At 44.3% G+C, this 26,908-nt stretch overlaps 1 protein-coding gene across 1 annotated transcript; it reads right to left on the bottom strand.

Annotated features, from left to right (window-relative positions):
* Positions 1-984: 984 nt before the first annotated feature.
* CCDC174 (coiled-coil domain containing 174) lies at positions 985-24,454 on the bottom strand. Its single transcript, XM_046680856.1, has 11 exons — positions 24,346-24,454; positions 20,676-20,780; positions 19,848-19,948; positions 14,762-14,820; positions 12,559-12,736; positions 9,438-9,533; positions 8,139-8,281; positions 7,607-7,701; positions 4,779-4,911; positions 2,644-2,796; positions 985-1,568 (listed from the first exon to the last, which is right to left on the bottom strand). Exons 1-11 carry the CDS (start codon positions 24,385-24,387, stop codon positions 1,270-1,272), a joined length of 1,404 nt encoding a protein of 467 aa, XP_046536812.1. The 5' UTR covers positions 24,388-24,454; the 3' UTR covers positions 985-1,269.
* Positions 24,455-26,908: the final 2,454 nt, after the last annotated feature.

Raw genomic sequence — 26,908 nt, 5'->3', positions numbered from 1 at the left:
AATATGAGCCTAAACAAACTGCATTTAAGTTCCAGACCTGCCACTTAGATGCCACATAACCTTGGATGAGTCGCTGAGCCCCTCTGCACTCCAGTTTGCCATCTGTAATGAGAATGGGGCACTCCCACCACCACCACCAAGACTGCTCATCACTGAGCCCATGGGACGGCAGGCTTCTTCGGCGCTTGAGGATCTGCTCTAGCATGTTCTTACAGGACTCATGGCGTGGGAGGCGGCCACAGGAGCCCTGTGGGCCTGGTTGGCCAACTCCTACTGCTTGTCTGCAGCTGTCAAGAGGACACTGAGGTGTAGCAGGCAGAGGACGGGGACGGAACTCAGGCACAGGAAGTCCCTCTGGAGCCCTGCTCAGCCACCCACGGTTAGTAAAGAGGAAGGGACCCACCTGCCCCTCACTCTAGCCCAAGTCTATTCTCATCAGGCTCCTGAGGCGACTCGGCTCCGAGAGTGATGAGGGCCGAGGGCAGAAGCAGCAGGAGGCAGGGGAAGCTGACTGACTAACTCCTACAGCTAAAGCGTATCTGGCTGCCTGACAGGCCCCACAGCCTCCACATGTGCCCTGGTCATTCAGTACACGCTTACTGAACGCCCACTACAGCCGGTGCTGGGAACTGCCACTTAGGATGGATGACAGTACAAGTGACTGACTCCCACTTCTCCGGCTCTGGAGGACAAAGTTCTCCTCCCTCGTCTCTTTTATCTTTCAAATGTTATTGCTGAACAGCCCAGCAGCTTCAGGGTCCTCTTGGAGACCAGATCACTTTGCCTCCCACACAGTGCCCCCCAGTTTGCCACTGTTTGACAGTCAAAAATTCCTCCTGAGAGAAGCTCTATCAACTGATCTGGAAGCTGAATCCTTGAAACAAGGCCATCTCCATGCTAGTATTTGCAAAAGAAAAGGAATGGAGCCCATAAATCTGAATGAGCCATGGGAATAGGGACAAAACAGAAAGGGTTACAAGCTCCTCGGTGCCAAAAAATACAGAATATTTCTACTTTATCACAGCTTACACACACATCCAGATGAACATGTCTCCAGACCAATTAAAAGAAATGAACAGCCAAGCGGCCACAGAGTTCCCACAGTAACATTCACTTTCTCCCTTGCTGACTAATCCAGCCTGAAGTTTCTGTTTTCCAGGGAAAGGACAGGAGGAGAAAGGTACAATTCAGTCCCTAATGTTACTTTCCCCGCTGAGAGAGAGGAAGGCACCGTCAACAGTAGGAACCAAGTCCGAATGTTTGTTAAGTTCATGTCACTTGTTTATAATATGATATCATATCATCAAGAGTTTCGAAAGTGACCGTGGGGGCTCGTGGTGGGCTGCTGGGGGCAGGAGAGGATGATGTGTGCGAACAGCCAGGGTCGTGGCCGGGGCCCGAGTGCTGGCCCAGGTCAGTCTGTGCAGGTGCAGGTCTGCTCCACGTCTGGCTACTGAAAGAAGCAGTTCTCTTTTGACCCACAAAGTAATCGGATGGTGGGGCAAACTCGGGATCTCTCTCAGCCCGGAGATCTGACTGCCTCTTCGACCAGTACCCAAAGGAAAATTCTAGAAAAAAGAAGAAAGAGTATTATTAGAACTGATTATTGAATCAGTTGAATTTTTACTCTTACTTTTTAATAATCATCGCATATATTTCTTAAAAGCCACCTCCAATTCTCTGGAGAACAACGATAGCAATAACAAAACTATAATACAAGGTATATGCAATGCCTACAAAAGCAGGAGGACCCAGGCTAAGGAAAGGGAGTGACTACTTCCCGATGAGGAAAGATCTGAGGAAGGCTCTATGGAGAAGGCAGGCTGGTAGGCTCTGGAAATAGCACATCTGAGAGAGGAATACAGAAAAATCAAACACCCACATCATTTGGTTGACGTGATGCTGTAGGTATTTAACATTAAAACACAAGTTTCGTCCTTTACTGAGTTTTAGAAGACACAAAAGGCACCTGTGCATATCTGATTTGGTATTTCATCTCTATTTCTACCAGCAGCATAACCAAAGGCACTCTCCTGTTTGCATATCTTTTACTTTAATCTTGCATCTCATCAGCTGGAAGAGCATGAGCTAATGTACTTTCAAGAGGCATAAACCACAGTCTTCCTCCAAGGAGAGGCTGCTGTGGGCACCATGGTTTATTTACAGAAAATTTTGCATAACTCAATGGAACCATAAGTGAATCCAGGTTAATACTCTAGAATGCAGACTATTTTCAACTGAATATAAAAGAGAGTGCTAAAAACAGAGGACATTAAAATACCAAACCTTCCTAAGATTTTAAAAAGCAGTTCCTGAGAAATGGCCTTCCAAAGCTGTAAAACCATGAGGGCAACAAGAATTTTAAAAACTTCCCCCAATCGCTTCTAAAACAGAAATTGCCCTCTTGACATGACGTGCTGTAGACTAGATCTGGTCTTTTGTAATCACACTTCCTAGTGCTCCTGTTTACAAGCAGTGTCTGGGTATCAGGAAGAAACAAGTTCAAGGGTCTGGAGAGCTCCTTAAGCCTCAAAGGACCACTAAGACTCAGCAGAACCACATTCTTGTCAGGAGAACCAGAAAAATCTCCTGTGCAGGGCCCATCACTGGAAAGGGTTTGCACCTTGGAGCCCATCCACTTACCTTTTCCTCTGTCCCACTCCCGGACGTGTGGCACTCCAGGCCTGGTGTCCTTCCTCTCCTCAACGATCACTTCTACTTTGCTACTCTGGGCAGCAGCACGCGGAGTCGGCACGGCCTCTGGTTCCGGTGGCAAAGGCCCAATCACACCTCCACCTAGTTTTTGTGGGAGAATGAGACATCACTATAACAAAGCTAAAGCTATTCAAAAAACAACCGAATATGAACTAGAACATGCTGATCCTGCGAAAGGTACTAACTAGTATTTACTGAGCACTCACCATGTCCCAGGCAGGGGGCTAAGTGCCTGCAGGCAGTAGCTCATTTCATCTTCTAACAACCCTTGGAAAGTCAGTATTAGTAACCCCATTTTACAGACGAGGAAAATTAACCTCAGAAATGCTATGCAGGTAGACAGAGACAAGAGCCAGGATCCAAACCCAGGTCGGTTGGATTTCAAAGTCTCTGTTTCCCACGATATCACTCTGCTTCCCCAGACCAACAACTGCAGGACCAGAAATCCCCAATTAGTCAACTAAGAGTCCCAGACAAAGCAAGGGGACTTAGGGTGAGGAAGAGCTGGAGTCTGGTGACAGGCTGCAGGCTAGTCAACTTTGGCCATATTTGAAAAGAAAATGGACTTTTTAAAAACACTGTAGTGGCGCTTCACATCTTGTGGAGATGACAGACGTTCAGGAGTAGAGCCAAAGAGAGAAACACTGTGCAGAGCGTGCTACAGGGAGACAGCATCTATATGGAGACCACACAGACGGTTTCCCAGTCCCCAAGTGTTTCTGGGCTCCTTTCAAGGCTAAACTGACGCTGAAGTCAGAATTAGAAAATGGCCCACACTCAGCACACGGCTTCAGGAGAGCGGAGAGGCGTCTCTGTGCCCCTAACACCCACACTCCCCTTCTTCCTTTTGGGACTAGAATGCCCCAGTGTCAGTTGGGTACGTGCCCACCCTGCTAGACAAGCCATTCCCCAGCCTCCCCTGCAGCGAGCGTGGCCCATGGACCGCCTTCTGGCCAGCGGGATGTAAACGCATAGGCTGTATGTGACCTCAGAGGCACACTGCTAAAAGGGAAGCTGGTTCTCCTCCCCTCTGCCCGCTTCCCTGCGGCTGGATCACGAACACATGCTGGGGAGCAGGCGGGGACCACGCAGCTGGGAACAACACTCTGGGGCCGGCAGAAACAGGGGAACAGGAGGCAGCCAGGGACTGGGTGACAATCTGGGGCAGAGCTGCTACCTGCCTGGACACCCACCACCTCCAAAGCGTTAAAACAGAGAAACAGACTTCTGTCCTGTTCGAGCTAGTCTCCGTCAGGGTCTCTTTGTCATGGCAGCTGAGCCCAGACTAGGACAATTCATACAGGGAGTCATAGGACTATGATTTTTAACAGTCCTTTGATAAGCTGTCTCTATGCCCACCTGTAAAATCTTTACTTTATTATCTGACTTTGTGAACGTATTTCTTCTTTAAAATAATTTTATAATAGCCAACAAAAACTACAGTCATAGCAAAAGAAATCAGGTCTAAACCATGTATGTGCACAACTAAACTTTACCCTAAAACACTTTTCTCTAAGCCGCAGTTACTAAACCGTGCCGCTCTATGAAGCAGCACAAGGGACTGTTTGTTCACGTCCTTGTCTGTATAAAAAGATTTTTTTGGAGGGGCTGGCCCAGTGGCGCAGCGGTTAAGTGTGCATGTTACGCTTTGGCGGCCCAGGGTTCACCTGTTCAGATCCCGGGTGTGGACACGGCACCGCTTGGCAAGCCATGCTGTGGTAGAAGTAGAGGAAGATGGGCATGGATGTTAGCTCAGGGCCAGTCTTCCTCAGCAAAAAGAGGAGGATTGGCAGCAGTTACCTCAGGGCTAATCTTCCTCAAAAAATAATAATAATAAATAAATAAATAAATATATATATATATTAAAAAAAAGATTTTTTGGAGTGTCATTCTGCACCACTTTGGTTATAAAAACTGTTCCTTGGCAGTACCTCAAAGGTACACTGCTTGCTTAGAGAGTAAAACAGAATGACTAATTTCCATACTGCCAGTCCTATTAGTGAGACGTCAGTGGAACTTAGAATTTTTCCTTTTGAAGTTTAGAAACACGAGCCATGATATACCTCCACTTTCTTCCTCTGCTCCATCTTCTTTTGACTTTTTCATCTTTTTCTGTCGAAGTTTCGCAAGTCTTGCTTCTAACATAGCCTTTCGCTTTTCCTTTATGTTTTCTCGTTTTGTTCTCTGATCTGTTGTCTGCACAGAACAGAAACTTAGAAAATTAAGTCGAAAGGATAAAATAAATAATTTTATTTTAAAAACAGACTAATTAGTTGATTTTCGTGTCACCTCTAAGAAGCTATCCTTGATATCTTCAAAATGAAGACCATTAAAATACTTTTACACAAGCTCTCTGATGTTTTTTAAAGTTTATTAAGGGTTCACGGAGCATCCTGGAATGCTTAACATTCAAGAAAACCAACCAATTCTGTTCTATGCTTTACTTACTTAAATAATTTTGTATTTTCTTACCCAGGCCACTCCAAAGTACCATATTTGAAACCAAACTTAAAACACCAAAGTTAGGTTACTTCCAAGCAACTGTAATCTTAAAAGTCTGAAACAGCAAGACAGCATGGCAATCACCTTTATGAAACCTATAAAAATAGCCTTCTGATAAAACTGTCACTATTTACAGATAACATGATATCACTATAAAAACCCTAAAGACTCCACCAAAAAACTGTTAAAATAAATTCAGTAAAGTTGTAGGATACAAAACTCAATACAGAAAAACCTGTGGCATTTCCATACTCTAATAACAAACTATCAAAAAGAGAAATTAAGAAAACAATCCCATTTACAATGGCATCAAAAAGAATAAAATACTTAGGAATAAATTCAACCAAGGAAAGACCTGTACGCTGAAAACTGTAAGACACTGATAAAAGAAACAGAAGAAGACAAATAAATGGAAACATATTCTATATTCACGGACAGAAAATATTAATATTGTTAAAACGTCCATACTATCCAAAGGCATCTACAGGTTCAGTGCAATCCCTATCAAAATTCCAATGGCATTTTTTACGGAAATAGAGCAATCCTAAAATTTTTATGGAACCACAAAAGACTCCAAATAGACAATGCAATCTTGAAAAGAACAAAGCTGAAGGCATCATGCTCTCCAATTTCAAACCAAGTAACAAAGCTATCGTAATCAAAGCAGTAGGGCATTGGCGTAAAAACAGACACACAGATCAGTGGAACAGAATAGAGAGCCCAGAAATAAATCCATGCATGTATGGTCAATTAACTTATGACAAAGGAGCTAAGAACACACAATGGGGAAAGGACAGTCTCTTCACCAAATGGTTCTGGGAAAACTGGACAGCCACATGCAAAAGAATGAAACTGGACCACTATCGTCCACCATACACAAAAATTAACTCGAAATGAATTAAAGACTTGAATGTAAGACCTGAAACTGTAAAACACCTAGAAGAAAACATAGGCCCTAAGCTCCTTGACATTGGTCTTGGTGATGATTTTTTGGATTTGACACCAAAAGCAAAGGCAACAAAAGCAAAAATAAACAAGTGGGACTACATCACACTAAAAAGCTTCTGCACAGCAAAGGAAACCATCAACAAAATGAAAAGACAACCTACCGAATGGGAGAAAATATTTGTAAATCATGTATCTGATAAACGGTTAATATCCAAAATATATAAAGACAGTTATACACCTCAATAGCACAAAAAACAACAATCCAACTAAAAGGTGGGCAGAGGATCTGAATAAACATTTTTCCAAAGAAGACACACAGATGGCCAAAGGTACATAAAAAGGTGCCCAACATCACTGATCATCAGGCAAATGCAAATCAAAACCACAATGAGGTACCATCTCACGCCTGTTAGAACAGCTATTACCTAGAAAACAAGAAATAACAAGCATTGGAGAGGACATGGAGGAAAAAGGAACCACGTGCACTGTTGGTGGGAAGGTAAAACGGTGCAGCCACTATGGGAAACATTATGAAAAAAAAATGATCCAGCAGTTCCACTTCTGGGTACTTACCTGAAGGAAACAAGAACACTAACTCAAAAAGCTATCTGCACCCCAGGTTCATTGCAGCATTATTTACAGCAGCCAAGACATGGAAACGACCTACATGTCCATCAACGGATGACTGAAGAAAATGTGGAGTGTATATATATATATAACGGAGTATTATTCAGCTATAAAAAAGAATGAAATCTTGCTGTTTGCAACAACGTGGATGGACCTTGAGGGCATTATGCTAAGTGAACTAAGTCCGACATATAACATTGTTAGTTTCACGTGTACAACATAATGATTCAATATTTGCAGATACTGTGAAATGATCACCTTGATTAAGTCTAGCTAATGTTTGTTACCATACATAGTTATAAAATTTTTTTCTTGTGGTGAGAACTTTTAAGATCTGCTCTCTCAGAAACCTTCAGATATGCAATACAGTATTATTAACTATAGTCACCATGCGGTACATTACATGCCCAGGACTTAACTTATTTTATAACTGGAAGTTGGTACCTTTCGACTCCATTCACCCATTCTGCCCATCCCCACCCCCACTGCTGGCATCCACCAATCTGTGCTCTGTATCAACTATATCTCAATAAAAAAATATAATAAAATATCTGATTTATGGCTATAACAGTATTTATTAAATATCAGAAATTGATCTTTAATTTCAACAAAATTGAAAGTTTTTATTTTGATGCACTTTTGTTTATCACTGCTCTGTATACTAATAAATAAAATATTTTTTCAAAAGAAAAAAGCATTCTGAATATCAATTTAAATTTCTAGTTAGTTTACCAGATTTTTTTTTGCAGCCTGATCCAATAAGAAACCAACTGCTCAAACCCTTCTTAACATCCACTCTGAACTGAATCTGTACCTGTTCGCGTAGCATCTCTAACGTTTTCATTTGCTTGTTTCTCAACTCTTTATCTCGGGCAAAGGCGAAATATCCAACACCAAGTTGCCGGGCCTCTGAAATAAGTCAAAATTATCCAAAAGATTAGAATTCCCTGACCAGTCAATTAGACTCAGGTCAAATTTCCTACGAAAGCAAAAAAGAAATACAGCGATATTTGGCATAAGTTAAAAAAAAACAGGTAAGCCAAAAGAAAAAGTTAGAAGTTGTTTTCATCCTGTTTGCCAAGTGATCGACACAACAAAGATGCATTAATTTTTCAGACATAGGCTGTCTCCACTTCTCCTGAGGAACCTCTTGGGTTAACAGACCCTCTGTTAGGAAGATATTTGCAATATGAGTATTTTTCAGGCTATAAAGTGAACAAAGGGGACATTTTCCATTTCCAAAGCAGGATCTTTCATTCCCACGTTAAGAGCAGCTTCATCATACCTCCCTTTACGCTCCCCGTCAGCTCAGAAAAGTGATTTAGGAAGCTGCAAGATGAATATACCATTTTCACGAATGTCTTCGTAATGGATGGGCCCCATGGGCCTTTTGAGAGCCTCCCTCTCTTCTTCTTCCCATTGCTGGCGCTGAAGCTCTTTCCTCATATCTTCAGACAGCAAGGTTTTTTCATTAGCAGGACTAACAAAACTAGTAGGAGAACAGAACAGAAACTACCTTTAGGTCAGTGCTGTGACACGGCAACGCTTCAGCCCAGGTAGCTGGACCATGGAGAAGTAGCTAGTTGGTAAAGACAGTTTCCTTACAGAGGTTTCTGACCCGCAGTACCACTGGGAAATTGCAAAAACTATTTTCACCCTTTTTTTTTTTTTTAAAGATTGGCACCTGAGCTAACATTGGTTGCCAATCTTTTTTCTTTCTTCTCCCCACAGCACCCCAGTACACAATTGTAGATTTCAGTTGTGGGTCCTTCTGGTTGGGGCACTGCCCTTTCTTTAACCAAGCAGCCAACCTGTTACATTAGCATAACAGACTTGCCTCGGCAATGAAGACAACTCACTTTCCCTCCCACCTGGTCCTGGGCTGAACGGAGGAGGAGGCAGGCCAGGGAGTAGGAGGAAGCCCGGGCCTCCCTGGATGGTCCCCCACAGGGGCTGAGGGAGCTGCATAACGCTGCACCCCAGGCAGTGCCTCGTGTCCTGTCAGAGGCTCAGGGCTCCTGCACCTCCCCCCTGTGCCAAGCCCGGGCTGACCTGAACCTGGAGGACCCGGACGAGGTGGACCCTCCCCCAGTGCTTTCCACACAGCGCTGCCCTTGGTGAGGGGAATTTTAGTCCCTGGGAGGTTTTAGCGAGTTACCTCTTAGGTGTGTCTTAGGCCCCACAGAAAAAAATGTAGCTATAAGGCCCTGACTTCAAAATGCAAAGATGTACAAAGAGGAAGCGACTAAGCTACCTCCCTGCCCTCCCGACCTGCTGTGGGATAACCAAGTGTACATTCTTCAACCCCCTTCTCCACAGAGGCTGGTCTGGGGGTTTGGTTTGGGCTCACTCCGTTTGTTACTCTGTAACAAGACCTCTTCTCAAGTAAACAGATACAGCTCTTACTCAGCGCTTTTAGTAGCTATACAACAGGAAGGAGCCACCATTCGGGTTGTTCACCACATGTAGACTATGTGTGTATGTGTATGTTAACCAGGAAAAAGTGTTTCAGTACATCTTCCATATTAAAAAAAGGTCTCCTTACTGGAGCCCCGAAGATACTTCACTACAAACAGCCTCGCCCACAAAGCAATCCCTAGGGCTGCACGCCAGGCCTGGGCAGAGCTTTGCCAGCACACACTTACAGCCTCCCCTGAAGACTTTTATCCATCTCCAGCAGATCTGGCAAATCCTTCCTCATACAGCGACGGGATCGCCCTAAAGAGTCCACATAATCCACCCTGAAATAAAAGTGAAAAGACATGAAGAAGGCTTTGTCCGCGACACGTGCTCCCTAAGTTAGGGAGCTGGTGCACAGCGACGACGAATGCAGGCCTCACTACCACGAAAAACCCTCAACAGAGAGACCAGCACCACTGATAAGAACAGGCATTTTTAAAGTTAACAGTTGACACACAATAAGCTCATTGTGCCCTTTATGACATCTCAGTTTTAGAAACTACAGAAAATGATTGATTTTGTACGTCTGATTGCAGAGATAAACGCTCCAGACAGAATCTTGCTGCAACATCTCAGAACTTACTTTAATCTGGTTTACACAATTCTAAATATTTTATCGGCATCGTAATAACTTTGCTCTCTACCAGATTCTCAATTTGCTCATTTCCTCAGAGTCTTCCCAAAACTGACCTTATTTCTTCCAATTGGTAGATTCTTCCCAATGAATTAGAAATTTCTCAATATAAGTCATGGCATTTTGGGGACTCTTTTTAATCAGGAAGAAGTCAAGCAACATGCACTTTGTACCACAAAAGCCCCTCCACAGCGGGCCAGTCTGTTATCCATTACCCTTCGCTCTTCTTTCCCCTCTTTGCCCAAATGAGACAGCAGCTAGAGACAGGGGAACCAGGCAGACGGCAAAGCAAAATGACATCCTTGGACTTCCCACAACAGGAAACACGGGCAGATCCTCAGGGAAAACATTTTATTTGCATTATGATGCAACACATTTTTAACTTTTAAATTACGGGTGGGGAACTTCCCACAGCCATTAGCAGGTTGCTAAACACACAGAAAGAGGCCAGAACTGCTGGTGGACCAGCTCAAGGCCAGATTCCCATGTATGTGGCTTTGCTTTTGTCAGCAATTTCTTTCCTCTCACACACGCTGACTCAATTGTTAGACCACGATTTAAAAATAGAATGTTTGGGAATCTATGACTTTAGTCCTAAAGCTGATTACCCCCAGAAATGAGACCTCCAACTGCAGAAAGCAGTGTCTTTCTTCCTTTTCTTCTTTTCCTTTTTTTTCCTAAAGGAATGGAAAAAGAAAACCATCTAGCCAGATGGTCTGAGTAATTATTTACAGTATTTTTGCAGAAAGATTTTCCACCACCTGGAACTTAACTACCGAAAGGATTTTACAAGCAGTTACAATTCTGAGCTTAATTTAAAAACAAAAAAAGTGTGAGAACTGCTTGCAGTGCATCTTCCTTCACCATATGGTGGCATGTGACACCTTCGATTGCCCTCCAAACTCTTCGAATCACTGACAAACTGCTTGTAATCACACAGGCATTAATAAGAAAAAAAAAGACACGCAAACCTTTCAAAGGAGACGAGATTTCTGCTATGAAAAGCAATCACAGGCTATTCTGTTTCTGGAGAAGGCTCCAAAACATACAGAGCCCATCACATCAGAGCTGGCAAGGCAGCAGGCAGCAGCTGCTCTACGTCATCAGCAACCGCCGAGAGAGCTGCCGCGAAACGCGTCCTCAAGGGACGGCAGCGACACGGAGGCCCGGGGCCACCATCTTCAAAGGGCTCTGGGGAGAGTTAAGGCACATGCCAGGCTTCCTAACAACAGCAGGCAGGATATAAAAAGTACCAAAAGTCTGCCTCGAATCTTTTCCTGGTCATGAGGCCAGTTCTGTGTCAATAATAAATAAAAGGTAAGAACCAAAGAAGCGGAAGTGTATTTAAGGGCCACCAGAGTTCAGATGAGGGAGAAGTCACTTAGACCAGAAAGGACGAAGAAAAGCGTCCACGGAAAAGACCACATGTACGCACTTCTCCTCTGGTTGCTTCCAGCAAACACACAGCCAGATAACCTGCCCCAAAGAAAAGGTTCTCAGAAGGTAGGTAAGAAGACATCTGCGCTATCCCATTGAGAGTGTTATTTCTGGACCAATGTGGACATCCTCGGTAGTATGAAGATGCCGGTTCTCTGCACTCCTCAGTGGCCCTCAGAAGCCGGACTGCTCTCTTAGGTCACAAAGGACTCCTGCCCACAGGGCCGCTGGCTGACGAAAGGTCAACACGTGCTGCCAACAACCCTGAGCAGGCCTAACGAGCACCTGCGAGGAGGACACTGGAGCCTCGAAGGGAGGGCGGGGCTCGGCACAGGCAGGAGGGTGAGCAGGCAGTCGTTCCCAGCACACTTTCATGGCATCAGTGCACCTCTACACAACTTTAAGCTCTTCTGATCAAGTTTCTAAGCAATGTCTCAGATAGGGAAAATCATTATAATGGAATTTCCACTCTAATCTCTTTACTTATTGACACATTGGTCTCGTCAGGCAAAGGCAAGTGTGGTTTCCCATCTCTCACCTACAGGGAGGTAAAATTCAGAATAATTTTAATAATGAAGGTTGACAAAATGTCTGCTTCCACTCTACAGACAGCAGTTTCTTGTCTAGCCCAGAAAACTCTGACTTCCCGAAGGGAGTGTAAGGCAAACAACCATGGGAACTAGGCGTCAGCACCCGTCTCACACAGGTCAGGAAACTGAGCCCCAGAGAGGTTAGGAACTCGACCAAGGTCGTATCGCCAGTGAAAGGCAAAGGCAGTGCCATCAGCTCCAAGGCCCGGCACTGTCAGAAAATTGTCACAGCCAAGGTAAGGCTCACGGGACCAGTTCTGCTGGCCTCTTCTCGCAGGAAACAGAGCTCACCACCACCTAGAGGACAACTCTCCGTGAGGTGTAAGACAGACGGCAGCATGGGTAACAAAGGAACGTGCTCTGCCTAAACCATGCTTCACAGGAATGAAACAAGTGGCCCGACACCTCCCGTGCCTGGCGCAGTGCTGGGCACACGGCAGGAGCTCAGTCTTTATTTGCAATTATTCCCTCATTGGAACTGTTTCTACATCTGTAAATCCAATCTTACTTAAATGAAGTCTCAAAAGAAAGAAAACTGAGGAAGACTAAAGAGAACAGTTTGATAACAACCAAACAAAATCACTCTCAAAAAAGAAACGCAAGTCTGACGATGTTAACATGACGAAATCACATGACATCACCGACCATTCTTCGCTGGGATCCTGGGGAGGAGGTATATCTTTTTCAGAAAGATTTTCTTCATCATCGTCTCTTTCTCCCGCCTTTCTAGAATCTCTGTTGGCACCAAACGCCTCCACTTCTTTGTGTCTGTCTATGATCTTCTGCGTGAAATCCACAAGGTACATATCCTCCACTTCTTCATCTAGGACACAAAAGTCAATTTTCAGATTCTTGACATCAAGGAGGAAAACCACACACGGAAGAGAAACGAAGCAGTCCCATTCATCGCTGGGCAGCTACGTGGCCCCTGATGGTTCACTAGTGGATGTCCCCACCCCCAGAACACTTACAAAGACACAGAGCCACCACGGGACCTGACAGGGAAGCTGTAAACAGGCCACTGGAAACACACATTATGAAAAAATCTTTTAAAAAGCCTGAAGTTTTCTACTGCCTCATCAATACGCTGAGTGAGCAACACCGTCCCAGAATGCAACTTTAAGATAACAAAACCATTTGATTTCAAGACACTCACACAGCCAATTACATAACACAGAGGCAGAACTGCAGTTTTCATGTCATCAGACCAGGACAATCGACCTTTGTCACTGTAAACACCTCTCTAGTCGTGTGCGGTACATCACTTAACCCTAATTATATTGTGGTGGTATGGTGTTTTAAGGGTCATAATGCAGGTAAAAGAAGTCATCCGAAATCCTTTCAATCCAATATATACCACTCTCAGGCAAGGCATGGTGCCGGGATCTGCAGGCACACAGAGATGCATAAGATGCTGTCTGTCCTCAGGGCTTACGATCCACCTGAGCTAAAACATCCACTGCAGGTTAAACAGCGAGCTGTGGCTTTAATTTAACCCAGGAGAGGTGAGGTATTTGCAAACAAGGTTTACACGAAGTTTCACTACGCTGGATTCGGGTCCAGTCACTGCCGTCCTCCTCTGAGGACAGAGACTAAGCTCTAGGGAAGAGATGTCAGGGCCTCCACTGCCGGTGCTGGTGCACCCCAGGGCACAGTGGAGAGTAACTGAGGTTCCAAATGCAACTCGCCGGAACATGCAGCTCCAATACACCTTTCAGGAGCGGGGCCTGCCAGTTTGGACAGAACCACATGTCCACGTCCACAGGCACACTCCTTTGGACCTGATTTCTCTATTAACTATATAAGTAAAGTTTGAATCAAAAGAAAAAGATTTTAATTTTTTCACAAAGCCACAAAATAACTCAAATGAGGAAGAAATGTATTCTTCTAGAGCTGAGCTACACGACTCCTGACAGGGAGGCCTCCTGGTAGCTGGCCACACTGCCGCTTCTTCAGAAGGCAGGCAAAACCTCGCCAGGTGGCCCTAGCTATGCGAGTGCCTGACCCTCCTGCGTGGGGCGCCCTGCCAGGCAGGAACCTGCCCCCGCGTGCGGAAGAGGGGGCTCAGCTGGCAGGGCAGCCCACCACCTGGTCCAGCCCCACCCTCTCCTGCTGCCCCGCTGCCCCTTCTCCCAGCCCCTCCTGCCAGCCATGCTCGTTTGCCCTGCCAGCGATGCCCTGCCCTCTCCTCCCTCTGCCGGTCTGCTCACACATTCTCCCTCCACAGAAACCCTTTCTCCAGCTCTCCAAAGCCTTTACGGGCCTTCCACATCTTCGCTTTCCCCATCGTTTGGCAAGGAAACATGCACTGCCTTGTGAGATCTCTTCTACTGTCATCTAACTGAAGGTGAGTTTTCTTTTTCTAGAAGGTATGAGTATCTCCTTTTTATTATTATTTTTAAAGCAATTATAAGCACATCATAGAAAAAATAGAAAACAGAGAACAACAGGGAAAAAGCAAACATAACTCTAGCATCTCGATATAACCCTAATTCCCCCCGTCCTTTCCTTCGTAAACATAGCTACAATTGTTCGTAATCGTGGCCTAGTGAGACCTGGCTTCCTAACTTTGTTCTATGCAGTTTCCTGCACTGATGACACCCTCTGAGGGCAGAGGCAGAGAAACCGCTTATACTGGACGCGCTCGTCCCCTCACAGCACCTAACACGCGGCCCAGCACCCACCGCGCAATCAAAAAATCACTGCTGACCGTATCTCTGTGCTGGCCCAGAAAGCAACAATTTGATTTTTAAAATTTCTCCCTATCCTTACAGTTATTTTAACAAATAATAAAATACTATACAGTTGTATGAATTACAGAAAACAAAGAAATATAAATGTTATTTACCAATAAAGTCTCCTTTAGTCATTTTTTCATATAATTTGGCTTTTTCTTCCAATTTTTCCCTAGGAGAAAAAAAGACAAGTATTAGAAATGGTCTTACAGCTGCCACTCCTGGTAAGGCTGCCCCACCCTCGGCCAGACTGTAGCAATCTGCCCAAGACGTCCAGCCTGACGAGGTGGCCATAACCAGAGCAGACCACCCCGCCCTGAAGGGCCCCTCAGAGCCAGCCACAGCCACTCTGCCGACTAAATGTGAGCTCCATGAGAGCACGCTCGTGCTTCTTATTCATGACTGCATCCCAGCGCCCAGAACAGGACCTGGCGCACAGTAGGTGCTCAATCAGTATTTGATGAATGAATGAATAAAGATGCCAACGTAATTTAAATGCCAAGTGCAACTTCAATTAAATACCAAAAAAAGAGAGAGATGTCTAAACAAAACCATTTTCTACTTATAACCTTCCAAATGGATCACCAAATTTAATGCAAACTCTTTGCATTACTGTTTCTAGACAAAGGTCCCTGGTCATCCATCTTTTATTCTCTAAGGGAGCTAGAGAGCAACTTCTTATAAGTTTGTTAAAAACATGATGTCTGTTTTAAACAGAGCATGAATAATTTATCCACACACACAGCTACTAAAAAACACGTCAACCCTCGTATTTCAATACAGCAGCCTCTCTGCTCACATTAATTCTGGTGATATTTATTTATTTTTTAGTGGGCATAGACCACATAAGACAGCTGACAATTCTGGGTTTTTTTTTTAGGAAGATTAGTCCTGAGCTAACATCTGCTGCCAATCCTCTTCCTTTTGCTGAGGAAGACTGGCCCTGAGCTAACATCCGTGCCCATCTTCCTGTTCTTTATAGGTGGGATGCCTGCCACAGCACGGCTTGACCAGTGGTGCGAAGGTCCACACCCGGGATCCAACCCAGCGAACCCTGGACCCCCAAAGCGGAACGTGTGAACTTAACTGCTGTACCACCAGGCCAGCCCCCGACAATTCTTTATTCTAGAAATATTTAATGCTGGTAAAGAGCCCCAACGAGGTCATCTGAGCTTTTGCTGGTGAAGGATTGGGAAAATTTCGTTTCTAATGGTGTCCCAAGGCAATAAAGTCCCCTGGTCACAAGGCTGTTTGCTCTGGAACAAGTTACTTAACCTCTCTTGAACCTCAATTTCCAAATCATAATAGCTGAAAAGAATAGCAGTGCCTCTGATGGTCGTCAGGAAGATGAACTAGATCACACATGTAAAGCATGCCATCAGTTAGGTCATCTGCATCTTTATCATCTAAGTCAGAGTCCTCTTTATTTCACACATTCATTCACAAGTACTCATTGCCTGCCTCCTCTATGCCAAGCACGGGTGGTGAGGACTCCGTGGCAAACAAGACAAAAGTCCCAGCTCTCATGGGGTTTACATTCCACAGGGGGAGAAAGATAATAAATAAATCATGAAAAAGAGGATTTCAGACATGAGAAGTGCCATAAAGGGAAGGAAATGAGAGCAGGTTTCGCCAACAGAGGCCCTGCCACGCATTAGGGGAGTGCTCTGTGCACCAGCTTAGTCATATCACCTTCTAAGAGGGTAAGCTGCCCTATTCAGAGGAGGCTTAATGTAACAAGCTATGTCATCATGGAATACTATTGTCTTAGTGAAAAGAAAACTTCAAAAAATTTAACAAATAAAACACACAAAACCCAGTTATCAGGACAGAGTAACCAGGAGGGACACTGAGTCAGTTGGGCTAGTGGAGGGAAACCTTTCTGAAGGTGACATCTGAGCTAAAGCTTGCAGAGCAAGGAGAAATCAACCATGATCCAGAGGGAGAAGGCAAGTCAGGCAGAGGAAAGAAGTGGGATGAGCTGGACGTGCACAAGGAGAGACCAGCATGGCAGAGGGTCGGAGCAAAGGCGAGAGTGACCAAAACAGAGCGAGGCAGGGATAAGAGTACATGGGAAAGCATAAGAAGGCTGGACGAAGTGGAACAGAAGACAGTTTCAGACAGCAGGAAGAGGCTACAAATGAATAACAGAGGTCAGGGAAGATGTCAGGGAAATAACCACTGGATTCAGTAGATGAGGAAGTCACTGGTGACTTTAAAGAACAATTTTCTTCAGTAGAGCAAGGAAGATGGAATTCAGAGAGCAAGAGTGTGAGACACTTACCCGGAACCCACTATGTGCCAGACACTATGTATCGCCTTTACTCCCGAAAGGGCTTCAGGAGCTAGGTAATTAACCACCTCATTTCACAGATAAGGAAAGAGTCTTAATGGATAAGCAACTTGCCTAAGGCCTTATATCCTCGTGGAACTGTCTCTGCCTGTGTTGAGCTCAGGAGAGATGCAGAAGTCCCACAGATCATGGACAGACTTGACAGCTCACAGGTACAGTAAAGCCAAAGTATTCCATAAAAAGTTACTAGATAGAAAAATCACAGTAAAGTACCAAGGAAAACTCTGTTATAGAGAGTAAATAATAAAAGATTATGCCCATAGCTAACATCACACTATGGTGAAAAGCTGAGAGCTGTTCCCCTAAGATGAGGAAAAGACAAGGATGCTCACTCGTGCCACTTCTATTCAACAGAGTATTGGAAGTCCTAGCCAGAGCAATTAGACAAAAAAGAAATAAAAGGGATCCAAACTGGAAAAGGAGTTGTTAAACTGTCTATACTTGCAGATGACATGATATCATAAAGACAAAATCCCAAAGACTCCACCAAAAAACTGTTACAACTAATAAAAAAATTCAGTAAAATTGCAGGATACAAAAATCAATACACAAAAATGTTAGGTTTCTATACACTAATAATGAACTATCAGAATAGACACACAGATCAATGGAACCGAATCAAGAGCCCAGAAAGAAACCCACACATCTATGGACAGCTAATTTTTGACAAGGGAGCCAAGAACATACAATGGAGAAAGAAAAGTCTCTTCAATAAACAGTGTTGGGAAAACTGGACAGTCACATGCAAAAGAATGACAGTAGACCAGTATCTTATACCATACACAAAAATTAACTCAAAATGGATTAAAGACTTGAATGTCAAACCTGAAGCCACAAAACTTCTAGAAGAAAACATAGGTGGTACGCTCTTCGACATCAGTGTTAGCAGCATATTTTCAAGTACTGTGTCTGACCGAGCAAGGGAAAACAATAGAAAAAATAAACAAATGGGACTACATCAAACTAAAAAGTTTCTGCACAGCAAAGGAAACCATCAACAAAAGGAAAAGACAACCTAACGATTGGGAGAAGATATTTGCAAACCATATCTGATAATAGGTTAATATCCAAAATACATAAAGAACTCATACAACTTCATAGCAAAAAACGCAAACAACCTGATAAAAAACTAGGCAGAGGATATGAATAGACATTTTTCCAAAGAAGACATAGAGATGGCCAACAGGTACATGAAAAAGTGCTCAACACCACTGATCATAAAGGAAATGCAAAGCAAAACCACAACGAGCTATCACCTCACACCTGTCAGAATGGCCATTATCAAAAAGACAAAACATAACAAGTATTGACGAGGATGTGGAGAAAAGGAACCCTTATGTGCTGTTGGTAGGAATGCAAACAGGTGCAGCCACTATGGCAAACAGTATGGAGGCTCCTCAAAAAATTAAAAATACAACTACCATCTGAACCAGCAATTCCACTTCTGGGTATTTATCCAAAGAAAATGAAAACACTAACTCGAAAAGATACATGCATCCCTATGTTCACTGAAGCATTATTTACAGTAGCCAAGATGTGGAACCAACCTACAGAGGAAAAAAAATGCAGTGTATACCCACACACACACACACACACAATGGAATACTATTCAGCCATTAACAAATAACCAAAAAACCCCCAAGTTCACAGATACAGAAAACAGATTGGTGGTTGTCGGGGGCGGGGGGGGGGGGGGGGGGGGGGTGAGTTAAAAGGTCCAAACTTCCAGTTCTAAAATAAGTAAGTCATGGGGATGTAATGTACAACACGCTATGATCAATAATACTGTATTGTATAGCTGAAAGTTGCTAAACAATCTTAAAAGTTCTCATGATAAGAAAAAAAAATTTTGTACCCAGGTATGGTAACGGATGCCAACTGATGTTATGAACCTCCCAATGACATTCAACGGGAAGGACACGTCATCGCCTACGCGGTAATCTTACCAAAACCAGTTAACGTGACTGTACTCAGACCGTGGGCCACTGTAGAAACAACGGGCCTGGACCCTTCAGAAACACCAACGGCACACCAGACGACAAAAGGGAAGGGAGTTATTCTAGATTAAGAGAAACTAAAGAGATAATGACAACTAAACGCAATGTGTAATCTTTGATTAAATTCTGGACCAAATTTTTTTAAAAACACAAATATAAAAGATATCATTGTACTAGGGTAACTGGTGAACTCTGAATATGGACCATAATAGATGACACTATTTTATCAGTGTTCAATTTGTTGAGTATGACAGCAGTACTGTGGTTATGTAGGAGAATGTCTTTGCTCTTAGAAGATCCACGCTGAAATAGTTACAAGTAAAGCATCAGGATGTTTAACAAAGTTTCTCTACGCGCGCGCACACACACACACACGAGAGAGACAGAGAAACAACACAAATGTGGAAAACGGTAAGTGGTGAACTTCGATGAAGAGTATTAGAACGTTCTCTGTATTCTTCTTTCAATTATTCTGTTGATTTGAAGTCTTTCATATTAAAAAGTCGGGGAAAAAATTTAGTTTCTAAATGCTAATGTCACACCACCTAGCCCAGAACCACACTCCCACGGGGACACTTCTTAAACACTTGTTGATAATCTTAGCACCTGACGGGGGCTCAAAGTGGGACTCCGTTTCGTATTTTAAACTGAGGCTATGTCCTATCTTCTTATAGGACTACAGATACAACTGCAAATAATATTATTTTTAGAGTATATTTTATATTTAGAATATTTGGTTAGAAGGATGATAAAAATTAAAATTGTAAGTCAAAAAGAGTAAAAGTTGAACTTTCATTCCTTGCTTGGCCAGCATCAACGGTAAGTACATTTCAGAGAGCTCAGCTTCACCTTGCTTTCTCTAAAGTCTTCTGTTCCTCAATCTTCTGCTCAGCATCCTTCTCAGCTCGATTTGAAACTCCTGCATTCTGCTTGCTCCAGATACTTGGTTTCTGGAGAATAATTTAAAAAGACAAAACAGAACCACCAATGATTGCAAAAAGTCTCTACTTGTACATCAAAAGAAAAAAAGAGAGAGACACCATTAGATCTTATGAATCCACAGAGATAACTAGATCTTCTGATAGTCAACCTATGTCCTGCAAACAGACTGTACATGGCAAAGCTGGAGCTGAATAAAAAAGCCCTAAATTATATAAAGAATTTCTTTATACAACTGCATAGGGTTCCTTCTCTATCTTTCATCTCTTGAATCATTACAACCTAATTTAAGACTCCAATGAAAAAGTATCTATTACAGAGAATTCATAATACAAATAGTAGATACCATTACCTATAAAATTGGAAACCATTCACAACCCTTAAAGACCGTGCTATTTTCTGCTATATTTCTATACCATCTGCTTATCTCTGTTTGGATTTATAACATCTACAGAACAAGATAATCTTTCGTGGGAATGCAAACAAACCACTTATTAATAGCATGTACTTTTCCAAAACAAGTGATAAAGATTTAGAGCATTACAATGTGCTTTTAAATAATCTCACTGATTTCTATTTTAAAATTTAAAACATTTCATGCAGATGTTCAAATATAAGACAGAGATTTTTCCTTAACATTTGCACATAGCAGACACCATGGACACTTCCAGAAAACCTAAGTATGATATACTTCCTCCATGTTTGGAATCAACGAAGATAATCAGATCTTATTTTTACCTTATTAGTTGCTTTTGGTTTTCCCAAAACTCCAGAATCTTTTAGAAGTTTTTCTTGTTTGAATTCTTCTTGTTTTCGGAAGAGTTCAGCCTTAAGGTCTACCAACTAGAATAAAACCAATAAACCAAAAAAACCATTTATTTCATTCTAATGACTGGATTTCTAAGTTACTATAATTCTCAAAGCAAGATTTCAATTCCCTATAAATGGACAAAACTGGATATAAAATTAAAAGTTTAAATGTAGAATCCAGTACAAAATAAAACCAAGTCCTATTTCATGCCAGCTCTGTTGGAAATGTACTTCTACTCTAACTTTCAACGCTCAAAGGCTCTCCTCGGGCACGGGGAGAGTGATGAAGCAAAGTTAATGAAGTCTGCATCTCTAGATTCAGATTGAACTGCATTAGTAACACCTTCTCTCTGACTGGCACCGTACTTGGCTTTTCCACATGGTATAATCTCATTTAATCATCATAACAATTTATCGTTTCTCCAGGGAAATGTCTTTGTTTAGCAACTATCTGAATACCCAGGCTGTGCGTGGCACTTTACACTGAAGACCAGGATACAAACATGAATCAGACAGACTCCCGTCTCAAGAGGAGCCTACAATCTAAGAAGCAAGGTAACTTATAATACCAGTAAGATGTAACAAATGACCTTAAGAGTGGAGGAAACAGCACAAAAGTCCAGATAAGGGAGCATTTCCTTCTGTCCAGAGTGATCAGAAGCACCTCTGAGCTGAACCTTCAAAAACAGGCAGATTTCGACAGCCAGAAACAAAACGGACTGAGTGAATAAGAGCAGCTCAAGTTAGTTTCTGTATGTTTTAGAAACTATAAACTGTAGCTGAATCACAGGGTTCAAGAACAGGAAAGCTCAGGGCAAAGGGAACAGGCCTATGCCCAGCCCTCAGCTCAGTCACCGCTGTCTGCTCTGCAAAAAAGGGACACGATGACAGTTTGCTTTTGAAGGATCGGGGCACAGTTGCTTAGACACGTGGGCATCTATAAATCATTTACTTAAAAAGCCCAGCATCACGGACTGACTTTTAAGGAAAGGACTGACTTTAAGGACTGAGTTAAATGATTTCTATTTTGGAAGAAATAAATTTAAAATAGCTTCGGCATGGATTTTAATAATGCAAAGGGTAGTTCATCCCAGGACCTAATATTTTAACATTTTAAAAACAAATTGAAAACTTTCACCTCTTCTTTTAAGCCTTCTTTACCACATCAGTTTTCCAGGCACACGTTATCCTACTCTACAACTACTTTTGAATTTTAAAAGAAAGATGCTCAGAAAATCGTCAGTTCTCAGATGGCTTTCTGTTATGACTGTTGCTAATTTTAATCTGTTGGGATAACTTGAAGATTTACAGCTCCTTGGCTCTGAATCGTCAAACATAATAACGAGTACCAATTTTCAGTATTTGATGAGGAAAGGGGCTCAAATATTGGGACATTTATTTGTACCCCTTTTGCATCCTAATACTCTGCAGTAAATTCAAGATTCAATCAAAGGTTAGGCGATGTGCTCTGACAGAACAGACAAGGCAACAGCTTTGGAGTAAACCCGACTGCGCCAGTTCTCTCACTAAGAATTCTGTGTAAGCCAGGGAAAGCCACTTCCTCTTTCTGAGCCTCAGTTTCATCACCTGCAAAACGGGGATATCACTAGCACCTACCTCCTAAAGCAATAGGAGGATCCAACGAGCCAGCGGATGCAAAGCGCTGGCACAAACAAGCACTCAGGTCCTCTTCCCAGAAGCAACCAGCCTAACCAAACCCCCTACACCCGTGAGACTTGCAGCCCCCAGGCAGGCATCCCATGGGAGCATTAACAACTGTTTCGTTCCTGGGCTGCCGCGGGGCACTCTCGGGTCCTGGGGAATGTCACACTCCAACGTCCCGGGAAGACCCTGCTGGACCCCGGGCTGGAGAGGAACCAGGAAGGGGAATGAGTGCACAGCAAGCACAGACCGGGGCTCCTCCCCGACCCTAAGTGCTGGGAGCCGTGGCTACATCATTTGATCGGCTGTTTGACAGGGTCCAGCCGATTAACGCCGAGGGGTGCAGGGTCGCCCCTTGGTGAAGAATAACCGGCCAGCCCCTCACATAGTTCTGAAACCTGTGCTGCTTCTAATTGCCCTTCATTCCTGTTCCTTTCTTAACCTCCAGTTTTCACTCCTTTGGGTGGCTGCTTGGGAGGCACTACCTCCTGGGAAAATTAGATATAGTAAGAGAATGTGACCACCTGTAAGTAACTTTCAAGATATTTTTCAGTTAATTAATGGAGGAGCACACAGTCCCATTTGAGACAATCAGAAAGGAATCCTGCCCAGATAAGATGTCGAATTAGGTTTATGGCCTCCATCTGGTTAATGTTTCCTTCTCCCTCCAGTTCTTTGTCTAAATATACATATGCATCGTCCTTCTAAGTTTGCTGGTTAATTGGATGATCAAGAAGTATCTATATATTATTCTTGACCTTCTGCTTTCTGTTAAAATGTTATAGAGGTTTTCTCCTAAAAGCAATAAATAATAAATAATTGGTGAGTAGAAGGGCCGAGGGGTGCAAGAATGCCCCTCGGTGAAGGATGGCCAGCTGACACCCCTGATATTTTCTGAATTATATGCATGCTTTCTATCAAGGTTATGTGTATACTTATTTCTCTTTTTTATTCTTGAAGATACATAGTTTAGCTTAGCTTTTCAGCCCTTTACTTTACTAACAAAGTGATACTTTCTCCGGCAGTGTACTTAAGGGACTGTTAGCTCTACAATCTAAAAGACAAAGGAATGCTTCCACCCCCTAAAGGGCGCGCAAAAGTAAAGATGTTTAACTGCCCGCTGAGAATGCAGATAGCCCTGGGGATAAGACACCCTGGAGTCGCCTTTTGTTCCCATTAACCATCTACACTAATGGCGTAAATGATTGAGGGAGGCAGGGATGGCTTCACCAGGATGCAACCAGACGGACTGCTGTCCTGTCCGGAGGCCTGGACCTTCTCTCTTTGATTTAACTTTACCATGAATTACAACAGACGCCTAGGTACCTATCTCCTTTAGCTTAGAGACAACAAACACTAGTTAATTGCGGAGAAGACTACCATTAACCTTATGCTCTATAGAACAGAATGCTAATAAATATTCTTGTGCTCGTTTTTTACTTCCTTATCTCTCTGAGAATATTTGTAGAACTATTTCTGTACTAATCCTGAAAAATATATAAACGACACTTGTGCACAGTAAAGTCGGACTTGCTAACACCAACCCAAGTCTCACGTCCCCTTTATTTTCCCCCTCCCTCATTGCGCCGACGCCGTCCATCCCTCAGGAACCTGGACTCCGCCGGGGCTGGACCCCGGCACCCAAGGCCGCAAGGAGGCCCGGCGGGTCGTCGAAGGGAGGCAAGGAGATGCCGGACCCAGAAAAGACGCCAGGTTCAGGGCCGCGTCCGAGTGGGGAAGCCTGGTCTGGGCCCCACGTCCTGGGGGAGAAGCCGAGTTCAAGGGCCTGGGGGTAAGGAAGCTGGCCCGGGGTCCCTCTCGGAGGAGCAGAGCCAGGTTCGGGTCCCCAAGTGAAGAATCAAGCTAGGTCGAGATTCGTATCTGGTGGCAGCGGGGAGAACTCGGAGCCCGTAGAATCATCTATACCCGCACTCACCGAGGAGGCCGTGACGTCCAAGGGCTTCTTCCTCCGGTCCATGGTCGCGCCAGAGGGCCCCGGCCCAAAGCGAACCCTTCCCGGGGCCCTAGAGGCCTCCTACGCCTGCCTCCGGCGCAACCGGAAGTGTCTGTTAAGCTAGCGACGCTGGGTTTGCGCGTTGGCGCCATCTTGAGAAGGTCATTACATGCTGAGGCTCGCGTTTGCCACCATTTTGAGAAGGTCACGAACGCCCAGGGTTGGCGTTGACTGCTACTGCCATTTCGAAGAGGACGAAAGACGAAAATGGCTAGTGTAGGCGCCATCTTGAGAAGGTCTACATGTGGCTTTCAGAGCACCGGACGCCATCTAGAGTGGGGTGGCGGGGGTGTGGGCGAAGGCGCCATCTTGGGGAGGGCGGAATGAACTCAAAGTCTGTATTTAAAAAGAAGAGTGAGTTAGTGGGACTGGAAAGATCTCAATACCATTTGAGGACCTGCTGTGTGCTAGGCACTGGCTGGTGCTTTTCACACTTTGATTTATTTAATTCTCACAAGAGTCATATGAGATTAGGATTATTATACTAATTTTAGTAGAAATAACAATAATAATAGCTAACATTAATAGAGCACTTATTACGTGCCACTTTACATATTTCAGCTCATAAGAGCATGAACTCCAGAAGCCAGCTTCCTTGGTTGAAATTGCTCCTTCACCACTTACTAACTGTGTGACCTTGAGAAAGTTTCTTACCTTTTCTGTGCCTCAGTTTCCAAATGGGAATAAAATAGTATTTACTTCATGGGAGTTAATGAGGATTAAGTCAGTTAAATGAGCTAGTGTTGATAAAAATATTAATGATTGTGGTAGACACACTAATGACCTCCCTCCATTGTAATGATGTTAGAAGATGCCCATCTTCTACTCCCCAGACCTGGTGACGGTGTTACCTTACGCGGCCAAAGGGAATTTGCAGATGTGATTACATTAAACATCCTGAGATGGGGAGATTATCCAAGGAGGCCCAAGGTGATCACAATGGTCCTTATAAGGAGGCAGAAGAGTCAGAGTCCATGAGAGACAGCGGAAGATGCTGCGCTGTGGACTGTGAAGAAGGAAGATGGGAGCCTCTGCCAGGCAGTGTGGGCAGCCTCTGGAAGCTGGAAAAGACCAAGAAATTCGTCGTCTTGGGCCTCCAGGAAGAAGGCAGCCCTGCTCACTGCAGAGCTTAGCCTTGGGAGGCTCATTTCAGACTGTCTGCCCTCAGGACCGCCCGGGAGTACCTTGGTGTTGTTTTCACACTAAGTCTGTGGTAAAGTGTTCCAGCCGCGATGGGAAACATACAAAGTACGGAGATTGTAGCAGGAGCGCTACTCCCTGCCAGGTGTTTGCGGAGCTCTTTTCCAGGACTGTCTTGTTTAATCTTTGCGGTGACCTCAGAGGTGGGAGCTGTTATCCCCATTTTACAGAGGAGAAAAATGAGGCCCAGAGGTTGAGGGATGCCAAAGGGACTTGCCAGCTAGTGAGTGATAAGCCTAAAGTCAAGGAGTAGCTCGAGGACAGTGAGTTAGTTATTTGCACTCTGTTTACCTCTGAAGAGGGGAACTCATACAGATGGACTGCATCTGAAAAAGGCGAGAAGGAGATTTATATAAAAGACAGAGGAAAGAGGGGAGGAAGAAAAGCCCTAAACAGATTGGAAACCATGAGCTTTGGTTTCCTGGCCTAGGTAGCCGCCGGCGGTGAGACCCGAGCGTTCTGATCTTGGGCCACGGGAAAGGACGGGGTTTTAGTTGTTTCTGGATGCCCCAGGGACTGCGAGTGTTCATCTTCCTCCGTTTAATGCCCGTCAGCGTCCTTGTTGTCATTAGGCAGGTTGGTACCATCGCCCTTATCAGAAGTTGGCACTAGAGTGGCATCTGCTGATTTTAATTATCTTCCAAGCCATTTAAATTACTGAGAAAAAGCCAAAAGGTCTCCTTTATTCCCCGCAGTCCCTGAATACTTTGAGGTATGGAGAAGCACGGAGAGCTTAATCTTGGATTGACCGGAATGCCCTCCTAACACATCAACGGTTTTTCTCATGTCCTGTTTCCTCAAAGCTCCTCTTCCGTTGATGCTGTCGAATGTCCAGGCCTGTCTGGAATTGCCTTCCTCTACCACAGACAAAAATTGAGGCCACTGCCCTTACGTTCCTTCCAGCCACGTTCTCTCCATAAGGTGTTACCTTCTAAACCAGATCTCAGGCCAGCGTCTCACCCATGGGCTTGGGTGTGTTCTGGAAGAAAGGCGATGGCAGCATGCCCTAACCTGGGGAAAGAGCACAGGATTTCCTCCGAGGAGCCCGGGACCCAGTCTCAGCTGCACCCTCCAGCTGCCGTGAGAACATCAGGTCGCTCCACCGAGCCTCCATGCTCCGACCAGATGGGCACCCAGGATGTGAGAGAGAGAGGGTGGCAACGGTGTGCAGGCTGAAGAGGGCCGGGCGTGCCGCACTGGCGGGATGCAGAGCTTCTGCCCTGCGCAAGTTTTCTCACAGCCGAAGGCAGACGCTCGACGGCAGGCTGTGGTGTGACACTGCGTG

This window comes from Equus quagga, chromosome 1 (assembly GCF_021613505.1).
Source record: "Equus quagga isolate Etosha38 chromosome 1, UCLA_HA_Equagga_1.0, whole genome shotgun sequence".
Classification (NCBI taxonomy): Eukaryota; Metazoa; Chordata; class Mammalia; order Perissodactyla; family Equidae; genus Equus; species Equus quagga.
The sequence above is the reverse complement of the archived record's forward strand: the minus strand, read 5'-3'. Positions and strand labels throughout refer to the sequence as shown.